This window comes from Plasmodium relictum (assembly GCF_900005765.1).
Source record: "Plasmodium relictum strain SGS1 genome assembly, chromosome: 13".
NCBI classification, from domain to species: Eukaryota; Apicomplexa; class Aconoidasida; order Haemosporida; family Plasmodiidae; genus Plasmodium; species Plasmodium relictum.
This window is the reverse complement of record NC_041691.1, coordinates 129,138-147,562: the sequence shown is the minus strand read 5'-3', so window position 1 is coordinate 147,562 and position 18,425 is coordinate 129,138. Positions and strand designations below refer to the sequence as shown.

General features: G+C 16.4%; 7 protein-coding genes across 7 annotated transcripts; 4 read left to right on the top strand and 3 right to left on the bottom strand.

The window, feature by feature from the left end:
- Positions 1 to 351: 351 nt before the first annotated feature.
- PRELSG_1303500 (conserved Plasmodium protein, unknown function) lies at positions 352 to 1,188 on the top strand (the record flags this gene model as incomplete). Its single annotated transcript, XM_028678548.1, has 1 exon — positions 352 to 1,188. The coding sequence occupies one exon, from the start codon at positions 352 to 354 to the stop codon at positions 1,186 to 1,188; it is 837 nt and encodes a 278-aa protein (XP_028535684.1).
- A 681-nt stretch (positions 1,189 to 1,869) lies between these two features.
- Positions 1,870 to 4,338, top strand: PRELSG_1303400 (conserved Plasmodium protein, unknown function; the record flags this gene model as incomplete). The annotated part of the gene is made up of 13 exons (XM_028678547.1): positions 1,870 to 1,999; positions 2,096 to 2,176; positions 2,260 to 2,303; positions 2,487 to 2,568; positions 2,647 to 2,691; positions 2,784 to 2,870; positions 2,939 to 3,015; positions 3,104 to 3,200; positions 3,297 to 3,426; positions 3,716 to 3,816; positions 3,924 to 3,995; positions 4,063 to 4,116; positions 4,286 to 4,338. 13 exons carry the CDS (start codon positions 1,870 to 1,872, stop codon positions 4,336 to 4,338), a joined length of 1,053 nt encoding a protein of 350 aa, XP_028535683.1.
- Positions 4,339 to 5,816: 1,478 nt separating this feature from the next.
- On the top strand, positions 5,817 to 6,302 carry EIF5A (eukaryotic translation initiation factor 5A, putative; the record flags this gene model as incomplete). The annotated part of the gene is made up of 1 exon (XM_028678546.1): positions 5,817 to 6,302. The coding sequence occupies one exon, from the start codon at positions 5,817 to 5,819 to the stop codon at positions 6,300 to 6,302; it is 486 nt and encodes a 161-aa protein (XP_028535682.1).
- Positions 6,303 to 7,306: 1,004 nt separating this feature from the next.
- PRELSG_1303200 (conserved Plasmodium protein, unknown function) lies at positions 7,307 to 8,734 on the bottom strand (the record flags this gene model as incomplete). Its single annotated transcript, XM_028678545.1, has 1 exon — positions 7,307 to 8,734. The coding sequence occupies one exon, from the start codon at positions 8,732 to 8,734 to the stop codon at positions 7,307 to 7,309; it is 1,428 nt and encodes a 475-aa protein (XP_028535681.1).
- An 838-nt stretch (positions 8,735 to 9,572) lies between these two features.
- On the top strand, positions 9,573 to 11,981 carry PRELSG_1303100 (conserved Plasmodium protein, unknown function; the record flags this gene model as incomplete). Its single annotated transcript, XM_028678543.1, has 1 exon — positions 9,573 to 11,981. The coding sequence occupies one exon, from the start codon at positions 9,573 to 9,575 to the stop codon at positions 11,979 to 11,981; it is 2,409 nt and encodes an 802-aa protein (XP_028535680.1).
- A 311-nt stretch (positions 11,982 to 12,292) lies between these two features.
- On the bottom strand, positions 12,293 to 13,647 carry PRELSG_1303000 (conserved Plasmodium protein, unknown function; the record flags this gene model as incomplete). The annotated part of the gene is made up of 7 exons (XM_028678542.1): positions 12,293 to 12,315; positions 12,446 to 12,512; positions 12,634 to 12,706; positions 12,851 to 12,915; positions 13,099 to 13,156; positions 13,239 to 13,335; positions 13,539 to 13,647. 7 exons carry the CDS (start codon positions 13,645 to 13,647, stop codon positions 12,293 to 12,295), a joined length of 492 nt encoding a protein of 163 aa, XP_028535679.1.
- Positions 13,648 to 15,241: 1,594 nt separating this feature from the next.
- On the bottom strand, positions 15,242 to 16,302 carry UBC (ubiquitin-conjugating enzyme E2, putative; the record flags this gene model as incomplete). Its single annotated transcript, XM_028678541.1, has 5 exons — positions 15,242 to 15,339; positions 15,485 to 15,632; positions 15,761 to 15,830; positions 15,926 to 16,029; positions 16,279 to 16,302. The coding sequence occupies 5 exons, from the start codon at positions 16,300 to 16,302 to the stop codon at positions 15,242 to 15,244; spliced, it is 444 nt and encodes a 147-aa protein (XP_028535678.1).
- Positions 16,303 to 18,425: the final 2,123 nt, after the last annotated feature.

Genomic DNA, 18,425 nt, shown 5'->3' with positions numbered 1-18,425 from the left:
TATTTTAAATATAGAAAAAAAAAAAAACAATAATAAAATAACAAAGAAAATAATATATATAGTTATATGTGAAAACAAAAAATAATATGGAATAAAATAGAAAGAAACATATGAAGTCGTAACAGTTAATAAACAACAGAAACTCTATAATTCATCAAATTAAAAATATTAAAATGTAATAAGGAAAAATATTTAATAAAAAATATTTTAAAATAACTGAAATATTATCAGTGTTGACAAAAAGTAAGATTGAGAAATTGAGTTATAAAAAAAAATATATATATATATATATATATATATATCTTTTTTCAATTAATTTGTAATTATATAGAAAAAAAAGTACATATAACAATGTATACTATTGACATAATAGATGAAGAGAAGTATGTTCAAAGAGTTGGTGATATATGCAATGGACATTATGTTCCTGTTTCATTACCAGGTAGATATAAATATAGTGTAGAAGATATAGAAAATATACTATACATATGGATGAATAAAAAGTATAAAATAAAAAACAAAGAATATAAAGACTTATATATATTTAGCTTAATCTTTAAAGAAACAAAATTTTCTTTAATATTATGTAAATCAAAATATGAAAATAATTTTTGTGTTTGGCAAGTATTGTGGTGTGCTTGGAAAGATATTTTCAAAAAAAGTTTTGAAGAAAATAATAAATACCTTGAAAAGTATAAAAATAATATTATTGATTTTCAAGCTGGTTGTATTTACTTACTATTTTTATTATATTTTTGTCAGCATGTAGAATCGAACCATTATGCATATCCATTATATATGTCACCTAAAACAATTAATCTTTGCTTAGATGTAACAGAAGAATGTGAAAAAAGAAATATATTTAAAGAATTAAGATTTATTTTAAATTTTATGATTGATTCTAATTCTATTATTTTGAGTTGCAATGACAACTTATGTGAAATTTATCAAGATAGATATGGTGCTCCATTGCATATAGAAAAAGGAAAACTATCTGTAGAAAATTCTATTGAAATTAATAATGTAGACTTACAAAAGTTTTTTGATCATTTTATTAATGATATAAAAGATTTAAGTGAATTGTGTGATGAGCAGAGAAGGAAAAATACACTAAGTAACACTTCTACATACAAACTTACTTTAAAACTAGAAAACATTAAAAATATAATAAATAAAGATAATGTGTAATTTTTTACTGAAAAATAAAAGAAAAATTTGTACTAATGTAATGAGAGCAATTTTTTAAATATAAAGGATATATATACTCTTATGAACAAAAAAAAAAAAAAAAAATAATCACATTAATATGTTTGAAGAAAGAAAAGAAATTTAAAGATATTCTATAAAATTTAGTATATGTATTATTACAATTTTAATAATTTATTTAGATTAATTTTTTATCTATATTATTAAAAAAAAATTTGTTATTAACAAAATATTTTTTGTATTTTTATTTATTTATCTATTTATCTATTTTTTTTTTTTTATAAAACATATGATATTAAATTATACAACCTTTTTTAATCTATAAAAAAAATAAAATAATGTACATACAGTACAATAATAATTATGCTTCTTATTTTACGTATATAAAGGTTAAAGTCAAAAATATATAAAAAATAAATTAAACTAAGAAAAATCAAACTTTAAATAAAAAGAAAAAAATATAATAGAAAATTATTTTGAGTATCAATAGTATATATATATTTCTCTCTCTCTCTCTGTATATATATATATATATTTGATATATCTTTTTAATATTTCTATTTATCTTTTTTTTTCTTTGTTTAACTGAGGCTATTTTTTTTAAATCAAAAAAAAAAAAAAATAAAAGTATTTTTGTTTATTTGTAAAATTCAACTAAAAAACATGAAGAAATATTCAATTTTTATTTTTTTATTATTTGTTATTTTTAAAAAAACAAAAATTGTTGAAAGCATTATTCAAAAGCAAGATGTCTACTTAGATGATGAATTCAAAAGTTTTACCTATTTTTTTGGTTCATCAATTTTCCATCAATTTTTTCTTTTTTTTAAAAATATGCTTAATATATAAGTTATTAAACTGAAATAATTTTTTTTTTTCTTTTTTATAGCTTCATCACCATCAGCTAATTTTTTATCTCGAATTGTTCATAGCGATAACACAAGATTTGCTCAGGTCAAAAATAAAGCAGGTTTAGTAATAAAATAAATAAAATTTTATTAAAATTAAAAAAAAAATAAAAAATAAAAAGAGTTAATATAATTGAATATATAGATATATTGAGTAAAACAATAGACAAAGCTTATTCAATTAATCAAGTAATATATTTTATATATAAAAAATAATACTTGAGATACATAATCATGAATATATTTCCATTAAATTGTTAATAAAAAGAAAAAAGGAATGGATATACTAGGAAAAAGGAAAAAAAAAAATAACATATTTATTATATATCTAACAGTAATAAAAACAAAATTTTTATTTAATCTTTGTTAAAGGTTTCTAATGTAATTATGAGAACATATATTACTCTTTTACTATTATTTCTATTACCTTATTTTTCATATATTGGAATATTTGGTGAAAAAATATACTTCTATGTGCATAAATACTTAATTTAAAAAATGAAAATTAATAAAATTTCATATTTTCTATTAGGTCATACGAGATATCAAATAACTTTAACTTTATCATCTATATTAGGTATAACTAAAAAGATAGGAAAAAAATATTGCAGATATGTACATAAATATTTATATAAAAAATATTAATGTTTTATATTATTCTACTTTTAGCATATTTTGCTCTTTTAATTGTTTTTTTTTTAACTAATGGAATTCTAAACATTGGATATGTCTGCTCTTTACCATTAGTATTTGGATGTTAAAAAAAAATAAATATTATAAAAAGCTAGTTGTAATATAGAAAATAAAATTTTTTTTCTTTTTAGTAACGATTTTTCATCTAGCTAAATCAGACTGTACATCTAAGACATTATATAAATATACCAGATACATCTTTTGTTTTGTAAGTATATATATATAAAGATACATATATATATATATATATATATATATATATATATATATATATATATGTATTTCTTTTTTATTAGATTTCTGCTAAGTTAATATATGACATTTCAACAAATTTAAGAGGAGATGAGTTAAATGCTTTCGATTATGGTTTTAGTGGATTAATTTACATAAATTGTTAATAATTTATTAAAAAATATTCATAATTATACATATATATTACATTTCTTAAATTTAATTATATATAAATTTTTAAATATATTTTTTTTTAAGTATTAAAGGGAAATAGTTATTTGATTTTAAAAATAGTTCATTTATTGGCACTCAGTATTGTAGCATTAATTATTACTAAATTATTTTCTAAATTATTTTCAAATAATTCATTACAAAGCCCTATATCAGTGTAAAAATATATAATACAAAAAAAAAGAAAAAAAAAAAAAATTATGAATATTGCAAATATTAATTCAAAATATTCACAAAATAAATAAATGATATAATTTTTATTAAATAAATAATAAAACTTTAATTATCTCTTATTAGCTCCACCTTTTCATAGTATCAATTTTGTTCTTAATTATTATAATATCATTTGAATACTTACGTTATTAACATTATCATTATAATGATAATTATTTTATTTCATTTGATTACAAGTTTTTTTTTCTTTTTTTTTTATTTATTGTTTTAAGGCAATTGGACAAATATATTATATCATTCTTGTGTTCACTACCTATTGCTACGAGTTTAACTCAAATTTTTTATCTAATATATAAAACAATAAATCCCATAGGTTAACAAAAATATACAAATATATATATATATATTTATATAAAAGAAATTTTTGAAAATGCAGGAAATTTTTATAAAATATTTATTATTGTTATTTTCTTTTTATAGATCCTAGTATATTTTTTATGATTCCCAGTTCTATAAATTTTTCATCTAAAAGTACAATTTTTTCTTTAATTAGTAAGAATTCGAGTATACATATACATATAAAATAAGTATTATTAATAGTTACTTTTTTTTTTTTAAGCTTGGGTTATAACAACATTTATACTAATTGTTTTGAGAAATATTGTTGAAACAGGTATATAGAAAAATATTTAAAAAATAAAAAATGAAAAAAAATATGCATATATATATATATATATATATATATATATATATATATTATATATTTTCCCTATTAATTATTTTATTCATTTCACTTTTTTCATCTTTTTCTTATTTTCATTTTTTATTTTTTTTATTTTTAGATTATAATAATATTTTGAATAAAATTCCAAGTAATATAAGTAAATTTTTATAATACATTATCTAAGAATGAAAAAGGTATCTTTAGTATTTAAGATATTAAATTAAAAAAAAAATAGCCACAATTGTCTTTTTTTCTTTTTTTTTTTTTTGTTGTTTTCTTATTCTTAATTTTTTTAAAAGGTTAATTCTTTTTTGTAATGTTGAATAAAAAAACATTAAAAAGTTATATATGAAATATTAATTTTTTATATTTTCATATTTTTTTTTTTTTTAACTTTTCTTTATAAAATATCTAGAAAATCTTATTAAATAACTTAAATATTTCTTAAGTATTAAATAAGCTTATTTTCTTGTTTCATGTGTTAATTAATATGCATACATTGATTTGCTTTAAGTATAAAATTTTAGTTAATAATGACCTTAAATACATTATTATTATAAAATTTGAAGAAGTATTTAAAAAGAAAGAACAATAAAACCTATAATGGAGTAATTTTTTTATATAGGATATTATTATAATGAAAAATTTAACAAGCTATTAAATAATAAAAAAAAAAAAAATTACAAATGAAAAGTAATTTTTATTCCTACCTATTTTTGTGTTAAAAGTTTAAATAATTTTAAAATTCTATAAAAATATTTTTTTTTTTTATGATTATTAAAATTAAATATTGTATGCCTTTTTAATTTTATATAAAAAGCTATAAAATAAAAAAAAAATAAACAAAATAACTAAAATTCTATATTTTTATTTTAATAAAAGGTATTTGCTCATTTAAACTAATTGATTTACCATTTAAATATAAGTATAAAAGAAGTGCTCAAAGAAAGTATTTTATTTTTTCTTCTATAGTATAAATGAAAAGGTCATAAAAAAAATTTTATTTTTTACAAGTATCTGTGACATTGTTATTAAAATTATTACTTGATTACTAATAGTACTTTTAAATATTAGTATTGAAGAAAGAAATAACCATATATATGCGTATATATATAAGTATATTTTATTTTATTTTTTTTTTTTTTTTTTTTTTTTGAAAACTTTTTTTATATATTTAGATATTTTAATAATATTTAAAAAAAAAATTTTTTTTTTATATGTATTTTTTCTTTATTTTACTGTAAATATTATTCTTTGTATAATATTTTAATTTTTTAATATTTTTATTTGTATTTAAAATATTTATATTATTTTTTTCTTTAAATATACTATTTAAAAAATTTAAAGATTTTACAGATATATAAAAGCATATTAAAATTAAAAAAAGTATATATGTTTATATATTCTTAAAAAATATATTTAAAGTAATTTTAACATCTGTAAAAATAAAGGAAAAATACATATAAAATTATATAAAAAAAAAAAAAAAAAATAAATAAATAAGCTAAATATATATTTAAAAAGAAAAGAAATTTATGTATATATAAGTATATATATGTATATTTAAATAATATATAAAAATAGTGTGAAGTTAAAAACAAAAGCTATATTTTAAAAAATTAGCATATTTAAAAAGAAAAATATTAAAGATGTCAGATCACGAAACATATGATAATATTGATGCAGGAGCATCTCAAACATTTCCAGTGCAAGCAGGTGCAATAAAAAAAAACGGTCATGTTATGTTAAAGGATCACCCATGCAAAGTTGTTGATTATTCAACTTCAAAAACTGGGAAACATGGTCATGCAAAAGCTCATATTGTAGGTATTGATATTTTTACTGGAAAAAAATATGAAGATATATGTCCAACATCTCATAATATGGATGTACCAGTTGTTAAAAGAACTGAATTGCAATTAATTGATATTACAGAAGATGGGTTTGTTTCATTACTTCATGATAATGGAGAAACAAAGGACGACTTAAGTTTACCTAAAGATTCAGAAGGAAATTTAGACGATGTAGCTAAACAAATTCGTAATTTATTTGATAATGGAAAATCAGTTTTAGTTAGTGTTCTATCAGCTTGTGGTCAAGAAAAAATTATTGCAGCAAAAGAATTAGCATCTTAAGAAATTTAATATTATATTATGGCTATATATTTATAACTTTATATATATATATATATATTTTTTACTTTACAAAAATCTATAAGAAATATTACTTAAGTTGCATTCATATTTTTATTTAACTTATTCATTATAATTCTTTAAAAAAAAAAAAAAGAAAATTAATATTTATTGTTACATCTATTGCAAGAAATATAAAAATGTATGAATATACATTTATATAATTATTATATAGAAACACGGAAATGAATTTTATATACTATTATTAAATTGTTACGAACATTTTGAAGTAAAAAAAAAAAAAAAATATATTTTAATAACATATTAATAGGCTTTTTTATAAATATTCATATGTATTTTCTTATATATATAATCATTTTTTATTTTGAAAAAAAAAAAAAGAGACGAATATATATTTGCATTTTAAAAAATTTTATTTAAAAATATTTTATGGATGTGCACATTTAAAATAAAACTTATTTATTAATAAAAAATAATATATATTTTCCTTTATTAAAAAAATCTTTTAAGAAAAAAAAAAAAAAGAATTCTAACATAATTTAAATCTTTTAAAGTAAATATTTTAATTTTTTTTTTTTTTTTACAATTTTAATTATGTTTTTTTATATTTCTATATATTGCTGATAAAATTCCAAAAATAAAAAAATATTTAAATTCTTCAAGTAAATGCTTTAAAATTATGTAGAATTGCATTAAAAGTAAAATTCTTTTTTTTTTATGAAATAAGATTTTTTTCCATATCCAGGCAATAAAAATATATTTTACAAGATTAAGGATATATGCATATTTTAGAAGATATTTAAACAATTAAAAAGTAAAAAGCATAAATATCACTGTAAATAGTTTACTAATAGAAGTTCGTAATATGATATATATATAATTTTTATTATATGAAACTTCGAATTTTATTTTATATGATATTTCTATATTATTTTTTTTTTTTTTTCTGTTTTTTTTTTTCGTTTATTTATGTATTTTATTTTATATTAGCCTAATAAAGTTTGAATTCCATATTCATTTATTTCAAAAGAACAGATGCTTATTTTATTTTTTTTTTTTACTTTTATATATCTTTGGTTGTATCTTTTTTCATAGAAAGCTTCATCACCATTTTCTCCTATTTCATCGAAACTATCTTCACTTGAACTATTTGAATTGCTTTTATTTTGAAATTGCTTATGTTTTTTAGAAGGATAATTATATTCAAAAAAAAATTTTTTATTTATAAATCTTACAACTATACGGTTATATATATATTTCGAATAAATCTTGTTGAAATAATCATCATATTTGTTTAAATATTTATTATCGTTAGTTGTTATTAAAACACAAATTTTATACTCTGTAGATATTTTTGATAATATTTTTAATAAAATTGTTAGTTCATTATTTAAATCAGTATTAAATCCGTAACTCTTATATAAATAATTTAAGTTATCAAGAACTAAAATACCCAAGTCTGATGAAACATATTTATTGAAATAATTAACTGATGTAACAGAATAATTTTGTATTTGCTCATAAATATAATTTATTACATTAAATAGTTCATTAAAACTAAAAATTTTTAAAATTTGTAAATTTTTGAAAACGTCTAAAAAGGTAATGTCATTTATATACTTTTTTAAATAGTAATTAAATAAATTTATAAATAGGAAATATTCTTTACCAAAATTTTTGTATATATAAAACAATTTTTCTTTTAGATCATTATTTTCTAAAAGTAATAAGAATAAAAAGGAGCTTCTTTCAGAGCAAAACTCTGTATATGTATCCATTAATTTTTTTATTTTATATATTGAAGAATGAATCATATTTTTGTATCTTTCAATATAAAAACTGTTGTCTAAGTCTAAATATATAACCTTTTTTTTATAAAATAGGTTACTACTTTCATTCATTTCTTTATTATTATTTAAGTAAAATTCATTTTCTTTTATTTTTTTATCGTACTTTTTTACAAATAATAAAGTAAAATATTTTATTAATTCATTTAATTCATGAAAAGCTTCATTACTATTATGAAATTCTTTTTTTATTTTATTTAAATTATTTCCTATTTTCAAGGAGAATTTATTTTCAATGTTTTCATTTTTCAAAAAATTTTCAAAAGCAAAATATGTAGAATAAAAAAGATGAAAAAAATGTAATAGGTCATTAAAATATAAGTTCACAGTTATGTGTGAACTTAAGCTAGTCTTTCCACTGTTTTTTCTACCTGTTATTCCATTAATACCTCTACAGATAAATATCCCATCACAAAAGGTGTTATAGGAATATATATTTGTATAAATTTTATACTTTAATTCATTATGTAATTCATACAAGTTTTTTATTTTAATTGGCTTGGTATCTGATTTACTAACAATAGGTGTAACTATTTTTTCATTACTAACATTTTTTTTTGTTATCATATTTGAGATAATATTTTTTTAAAATAAAATTTTTTATCAAGTTTATGTTTTCATTTGAATACGTTAAAAAATATCAAAAAAAATATATAATTGATCTTAAATAAATTTATTCCAAATTAGTATGAAACTAACATATTTAAAATAATGTGTTTCAAAAAAAATAATTTTTTCATTCCTTTTTTTTTTATTTATTTTGAATCAAATTTTATCTAAAACAGACAAAAAAATAAAATAAAATAAAAGAGAATAAATTAAATTAAAATAAAAAAAAATATATAATAAAACAAAAAACAAAAAAAAAAATATTCAGTCATTTCGTAAAATGAAAATGTAATTATATACATATTATGTGTACGTCTTTAACAAAAAAGTGAATATAAAGTAAAAAATATAAAAAATAAATGGATAAGTTACATATAAGTATGAATGTTGCATAATAATTTTTATTATATTGCTTCATACTTGTATATATATATATATATACATATACATATATACATATATGAGAATATATATTTTTAGAAGATAAATTTTAATATAATATCTTTATCTTTTTTTTTTTTTTTTTTCATTAAACATAGTAAGTTTACAAATTATTTTTAACAAAATATTTTTAATAAATACGATAAAATAAATAAATGAAAAAATATTATTCCATATATAGAGCATTTAATCATTATTTACTTTTAATTTTTTAACTTCATGCCTTCATAAAAATGTCTAAAAAAAGGAAAAATATATAGTATATATAAAACATACAAATTTTTAGAATAAAAAAAACATTTAAAAAATTACAAATTACATTTCAAGTAACATTTTTACATAAAAAAAAGGTAAAATGGACTTATTTAATAGTAATTCAGATAATAGTAATGATGTACTTAAAAAAAAAAAGTTAGATAGAAAAAAACCCTCAAAAAAAAAATTTTTATTTAGTAGTAGCTCAGATAATACTAGTAATACAACAATAAAATACCAGATAGAAAAAAAAAAAAAAAAAAATAGAAAGAAAAGAATTTTATATAATACTAGTTCAGATAATAATAGTGACAAATCTAAAACAAATAAAATAGAAAAAAAAAAAAAAAAGGAAAAAAGTACTTTATTTAGTAGTAACTCAGATAAAGATAGTATTATATCTAAAACAAATAAAAAGAAAAAAAGCACTTTATTTAGTAGTAACTCAGATAAAGATAGTATTATATCTAAAACAAATAAAAAGAAAAAAAGTAAAAGAAAATTAAAAAGGTGTAAGCAAAATATATATTATTGGAAAAAAGATAATGATAAATTGTCTAATGCAACTCAGGAAAATCAAGTGGAATTTACTAATATTAAAAGTTGTAACGATAATAATTTTAATAATAATAATGATTATTATTATGAAGAAATAATAATTGGAAGGAAAAATAAAGAAATTGAAAAATCTAATAATATTGAAAACTATTTGGTAAAAAATATTAGTAAGGATAATTTTGTAAATAAAAAAGAAAATTATGACAAATTAGAGGATTTTAATAAATTACAAAATTATGATGAAACAATTGATGATCCTATAGCGAAATGTAATAAGCACAAAAGTTGCAAAAATTTAAAGACTTATAATAATAAAAATGATAAAAATTTGAATGATTTCTATGATGATGAAAAATCAGGTGTATATCGCTTAATAAATTTTGAAAAATTTAAAAAAAGAGCATATAGAAATCTTAATTTTTTAAGTATTGTAGATATTACTAGAACGCATAGTGAATCTGATGAAGAAAGAGAAAATAGCGAAAAAGATTCTGAAGATGATATATTAAACTTAACAGATAAAAGTGATTCATCCTTAAAATCTAACCAAATATTTGATAATTCTTTTTTTTCTAATGATTATCAAAGTTCTAAAAGTTCTGATAGTAATAACAAAACATTAGATATATATAATTATTATTATTTAGATAATAATAATAATTCTAAGAAAGATAAAAATTTCGAGAAATCAATATATAATTCGAATAAGTATTCCGATTTATATTCTTATTTATTTAACATAAATGAACAAAATCATGAAGAGTGCGAAAAGGAAGAAGTAAGAGGAAAAGAGAAATATAATGAAGAAGAAAAAAGTAAAAAAGAAAATAATAATAATTATAAAAATTCGGAAAAATACAAAGATAAAAAAATTAAATTAAAAAACGATGATGATAAAAAAAAGATATTATTAAAAAAAAACTTAATTTTATATAGAAACTTCAAAAATATAAACAATGAAATATCACGACAAAATAATATAAAAGGATTAAAATTTAAAGAAATGGTATATAATTTTATAAGAATAATAAATAGAAATGTTTTAACGATGAATCAAGAAGAAAATAAAAAAAAAAAAAAAAGTCATTATAACAATATATCTGACAACACAAGTGAGGTTGAATCTGTATTCAATTTAGAAAATAATAATGAGGAAGATGAAATTTTGCAAAAAGCTCAATGCTTATGCATATTTTGCTCAGAAAAAAATAAAATACTAAATAAAAATGAGTTAGACTTAATTATATTTAAATATATTGAAGCAAATAAGAAGAATAGCACAGTGATTAAACCATTTTTTATGGATAATTATATTTTCATATCCTACTTAAATTTTTCCATTCATTATCAAAATATAATTTTATGTAAAAAAGAAAAAAATATTGAAAAGTTAAAAAATTCCAAATTTTATAAATATAGTATAAATATGAAAAGAAGGCATAAAATCAATAAAATTATCCATTTTGTTGCTGGAAAAATAACACTTACTACTTTAGCTTTATATATACAAGGTTTTAATTTTTTAAATGATAAAGAACAATTTGTTGCTGTTATTAATTTTTTAAAATGGAAGAAAATAAGAAAAAATTATTTTGAAATATTAAAATTAAAAAGAAATAAAGAAAATTTGAAGATACACAAAAGTTGTTCTTTTTTAATTAATGCAGTAGATAAATTTTGCGCATTAAATAATATTCATATTGATGATATGAATAAATATAATGTAAAGACAAGTAAAATAGATAAAAAAAAAAAATTTTATTTTCATAATAATAAATTTGGAGAGAACTCATTATTCTCTTATAATGAATTAAAAATAGAACAAATAGAAAATTCATTAAATCTAAATTTAAAAAATTCTAATTTACAATTTCTATTTTTTGATCCATTATATATTTCATTTAAAAATACATTTCATTTATATCCAGAACATATAATTATACTCTTTTAAAAAAAAAAAAAAGAAAAAAAATTAATTATTTGTTTCAATAATTGTACAATAGAATTAAAAGAGTTAAAAAAATTAAAAAAAATAATATACAAATGTTGCAGATGGACTTCTATATATTTTAAGGGAGGAGGGAGAAAAAAAATATGATTTAAAATTTATATATGAAATACACAATAAATTTATATGAAAGAAAACACGGTTTAAAAAAAATATTAAATAATTAAAACAATATTAGTAAAAAAAAAAAAAAAAAAAAAAAAATGAAATAATAGTATATATTATATAAATTTTTTACATAAAACATTATTTACTTAAATAATTTTAGTGTAAAATACTTTAAATAATTACTTTTTTTTTTTTTATAGGTTTCTAATAATTTCTTTTTTCTCCTATAAGTTTAAATAATAATAGATAAAATTACAACAACATAAAAAAAAAATACTATTTTGTTATGAGAAAAAAACCTGTGATGGGGTTGTGTGAACTATTCACTTTTTCAGACAAAAATTTTCTTCTATTAAGTGTATTGATCTTTTAGAAAAGAATATTTATTTAATAAATATTAAATAATTTTTTGAAGTAAAATTTTTTTTTTTTTTTTTTAAATTTGTTAATGAAATTATCTAAAAAAAATGTCTTATTTTATTATTACGTTTTTTTTTTTTTCTAATTTCATAGACTCCTCATAATTTATGAATTCATGATTTATTATATCATGACTGCATCTAATAAATTTTTCAGTAAAATTTTTGATATTTTTTCTTACAGAATATTTTGAATAAAGTTAACTATATATATTTCTTTTTGTTTATATACATATTTTTATCGTTATACTCTTTAGATTTTTTTTTATTTGTATTTATTATTACTTGGATTTATTTTTTTCACTTTTATAAGACATTTGTTGTAGCTTTTTAGTTTTATCTATTTCATTCTTTTATAGAAATATATAAACATAAATGAAAATTAAAAATTTTCTTTTTTATACGAAAGTATTAATAGAAATACTTTAATACTTTTTTTTTTTCATTTTTCATTTTTTACATTTATTATTTTATATTTTTATATAATAATTATATCATATGTAATTTTTATAATTCTTTTTTTTTTTTTATACTTGAATACTAAGTTCTGCTTTCTTCCATCTATTTTCGTCTCTATCTAAATTTTCTTTCCTAAATTTTTATTACATTTTTTTAAGATTACATCGAATTTTTTATATTTTTTCTCTTTTCTCTTTTTTTTGTTTTTTTATACCTTCTATTTTCAATTTTTTTGTATTCCTTTAATTTTTGTTTTTCTTTAAATTTAAAATCATTATATTCTGCATCTTTCTTTCTTAAGTATATATTGTCTTAAATTATTATTATTAAATTAGTAAAAATATTTTTATTTTTTAAAAAGAAAAAAAAATAATTTATATTTTTTGTTAATATATATGTTTCTTATAAAATAAATAATATTTTTAAAATACATATTTTACTATGAAAATTTATAAGCATATATTTGTGTATATATATATTTCATTAATTTCTATGAAAATGATTTATAAATTACCATTATTTTTATACTTTTCATCAGCTATTAAATTATCAACCACAATATTTTTTATATGTTTTTCATTCCTTTGTAATAATCTTTCTTTTTCTAGTTTTTCTCTATTCATGTTTATTTTAGAAATAAAAAAATATGATAAATTATTTATTTAAAAACTTTTTGTATAACAGAGAAAAATTTCCTAATAAACATAATGAAACTTATTTTGCAGTGTGTATTTAATGAAATATAAAATGAAATTTAAAAAAAAAAATGAATGTAAAGTTCAAGGGAATGATAAAAGAACTTTTTAGAAAATAAAATGAATCTCTATAGGAAGATAAAAATTATTAAAGTATGAAATTTTAATTAGATGTCATCAAAATTAAAAATTAAGGAAAATATTTTTTTTTTTTTTTTTTTATCTTGTCTTGTAAAAAATCTATATATATTTAATTTTCATTTAGAGAAAATTTTTTAATCTAATAGTTGCATATAGAACTTTAATAATAGAAAAGCTTGTGACTAAGATAATAAAGTACAATCTATATAAAATAAAGAAAACTATAGAAAATAAAAATATTGATATAATTATAAAGAAAAAAAATAATTAGAGCAATATGAATAAAATTGAAAAAAAAAGAAAAATACATTTCATATAAACAAAATTTTATATTAAGAAAAGATATAAAAAAAGCGTTTGGTACTTTGAACTCTATTATGTAATTGCATTTTTGCTTTATTTCCTTTATTATAATTAGAATAAGAAAAATAACATATGAAAATATACAACGCAGAATCTTTTTAATAAAATATATATTTTAATTAAAATTGAAAGAATATCCTCCTGCATTTATTTTTTTATGTGCCCATATAGAAAAAAATTTTCATAGAAAAAATATATACTTCTAAATATTTCTTTTTTTCATTATATTTATATAGAATTATAGTTTGCTGATACGTTTGTCTAAAAATAAAAGAAACCCTTCTATTAATTTATATAACAAAAAAAGAATTTTTTCTTTTTTATGTAAAAATTTTATAAGAAAACCGTGTATTTACTGATTTAAGAAGTGTTACTTTGATAAGTTATATAATTAGAAATTAATTTATACTTAGAGTAACTCTTTTAAATCTTTTTTGATATTTTTATATTAATAACCAATTTATAATTGTTACTTTATAAATATATAAAGAAAAAAAAAAAAATATATATATATAAGTATATATATATGCACAAAATAGTTTAACAAATCTATTAAAAAAAAAGAAAAGAAAATATATAAAAAACATAAATAAAAAGGGTGAAAAAAAAAATTGAAGTATAATATAAAAAAAAAGTGATGTAATAATAATTAGGATAGTTACAATGGGATATAAAAAAAAAATGAAGCGAAGAAAAAAAAAGAAAAAAAAACTATAGCAAAAAAAAAAAAAAAAAAAAAAAAGGGAAAAAAAAAAAAAAAAAAAAAAAGAATAAAAACTATAAAAAAAATTTTTAAATTCCAGTGTTTTTCTTGATTTTTTTTTCTCTATTTTTTTTTTTCTTTTTAATTCTATTATTTTCTATTCCTTTTTTTTTGTTCTCTTCGTGATACATACGTATATACTATTTAAAATTTATTATGTTTTTTTTTTTTTTATAACTTTTTTTTCTTATAATTTAAAAGAATCAATAAATTATTAAAAAAAAAAAAAATCTAATTAAATATATTGAATTATTATTATTGTGCATATTTTTGTGTCCACGCTTTAGCAGTTTGATGATATTTTGTTCTGTCTGTTTTATACACATGTGCTATTTCAGGAACTAAAGGATCATCTACAATAAAAAAAATAATAAAATAAGAATAAAATGAGATAACTTTATAAAAATAATAAAATAACAAAAATACGAAGGCATTTCAATATAACAAACTTGAAAAATCTGTATTCTTTTTTTGTTAAAAAAAAGAAAAAAAATATACCTGCATTAGGGTCAGTTAATAATGATGAAATAGAAAGCAAAACTTTTGAGATGGTCAATGCTGGACTCCATTGATCCTTCAAAATATCAAGGCATATAGCTCCAGCTGTATTAATATTAGGATGATATATTTTAGTAGTAAAAATAATCTAGAAAAAAAAAAAAAAAATATATATATATATATACACTATAAAAAAAAGGAGAGCAAAGAAGTAAAAATAATTGAAAAAGCATTTAAAAAATATATATATATATAAAACAAAATGTAGAGTTTTACTTTTGGTGGCTTAAAAGGATAATCTGGAGGGAATTTTATATTCAAAAAGTAAACCCCATTTTCATATGGACTTAAAAAAAAAAAAAAGAAATATATATATATAAATATACATAAAGTAATTTTAAAGAAATATATGCAGCTAGTCGACAATGATAATATATTTACCTATCTCCTGGTCCCATTATTGTGGCTTGCCAAAAAAATAAATCATCTCCAATAGGCCCTGCAGAACAATTTGTTGGGGGATCTTTATTCAAATCTTGTAATTCCTATATATAAAAAAAAATAAAAAACATATTAAAAATTATTCGCATATATAGAGAATAGAGTGATATTTATATAAATTTAACTATAAAGTCTTAAAAAAAAAATTACAAAATGTTTCAAATAAAGTAAAATAAATATAAAAAAATATATTAGAGATATATAAAAACAATCCAAATATAAATAATATAGAAAAAAATTTGTAGAAGTATATTTATATTTTTAACAAAATAAAAATTTTATGAATATTTTACTTTTGTTATTCTTTTTAGTGCCATGCTTCTATATTTTCATATATATTTTGTTCAATTAATAAAAGGAAAGTGTGAAATTATATAATTTTTAAAAAGTAATTAAAAAAAAAAATGCTTTTTTTTTTTAATTTTCTTTTTACTTCCAAGTTAAAATTTTTTTTTAATAAATAAAAAAAGATTTAAAATTTATATACATATGTATATAATATATATATATATGCATTTAAAAAAAAAAAAAAATGTAAAAAATTTATGCTCATATATGATGCGTTATTATGAATTTTTTTTTTTTTTTTAAAATAAAAAAAAATGAAATAAATATTATACAAAAAATTCAAAATATTATTTTGTTTTTTTCAATATATTATTACAGTTATATTAAAATTTTAATTTTGCTTATTTTTTTTATTATAACTTTTTATATAACAGAATACCCACTTGAATATATGGTGCGTAATATGTGTACATAAATTATTATACTTTATTTATACATATATAAAAATGTATTAATATATATATATATATATATATGTATATATAAATTTATAAATATTATTCACTATATTTTACACGGATTTTAATGAGAAAATTATAAAAAAAAATACACATTTGAAAACATAAAATTTTTTTTCTGTGTACATAATACAATGTTTATAATTTAAAAAAATTTTTGAAAATGCATTAAATTATTAGATAAAATTAAAAATAACATTATATTTATAAAATGTAAAAATATATAATGTAAAAGGGAAAATAAGAAAAAGTAAAAAAAAAAGTACAAAAAAAAAAAAAAGAAACTTATAGTGTTAAGCTTAAAAAGAATTACTTATTAAGTTTATATATTTATATATTTTTTATATTTATATAATTATTAGTGTTATACAAAAAAAAAAAAAAAAATGAATTTTTGCTTTTAAAAAAAAAAAAAAAGAGTAAAAAAATTTTTCAAATTTCTAAAGTTCTCAAAAAAGGAAAAAAAAAAGTAAATTTTAATTAATAATTAAAATTTAATATATTAAAAAAAATTTCTTAGCCATAAAATAATTAAATAAATGAAATTAAAAATATAAAAAAAAAAATTATTTTTAAATAAACAGAAATTTTTTGCTGTCGCATTTTTTTAAAACATTTAGAAAAATATAAAATTATAAAAAAATGAATAATTTAATTGTTTTTCATTATATTAAAATTTTATCAAAATGTATATATATATATAAAGAAGCTATTATATAAAATATATAAAAATTAGATATAAAATTACTGAAAAAAAATTTTTTTTTTTATTATCTATTATTTTTAATATATAATTAGGATAGACCTCAAAAGGAAGAAGTACTTTAATACAATTAGCTATTATACATAGGAAAAAAAATACTAATAGTAGAATATATTAATATTAAGAAATATTATACATATATCTAGCTATATTTGATATATGAATATAAAGATATTTTATTGCAGTAATCTTTTTATATCTTTTTTTTGTTAATATGTGTAATAAATATTTTCATTTATTTCTATATATATAAAAAATTAATAAAATTTAATTCATTGAAAATATGTAGATAAAATAATAATAATAAAATAATAATTATATAAATATTAATAAAAATATAAAATTTATAAAAATGTATTTATTTTTAATAATTAATTATATAATAAATTTTTAGGATGTAAAATATAGACCTATAAAAATTATTTTTACTAGACTTTTTCTTTTTTTATATAATATGAACTTTGTATATATAGGAAATATATATATATTTCTATTTTTTGTTTTTCTTTTCCTATTATTAATTCTTAATTTATTTTAATTTTTATTATAAAAAGTATTGAAAAAAATAGTACAAATAAAAACTGTTATATAAATTTATATTTTTTAGCTTTTAGTACTTTTGGATTTATCTATTAAACTTGTCCCATATAGAATCAAGTAAAACTGCAAAATAAAAATTTATAATTTATCATAAAATAGTAAATTACATTCAAATGTAATGATGGAAAAAAATAAAAGAATAAATATACAGATAAATACATACATTAAATAGACTAATAAATATTTATATAATATCAGTATGAAAATATATTAGGCATTCTCTTAAAATTTATGTAGGTAATAAAAAAAAATTTTAAAAAATAGTAATTAA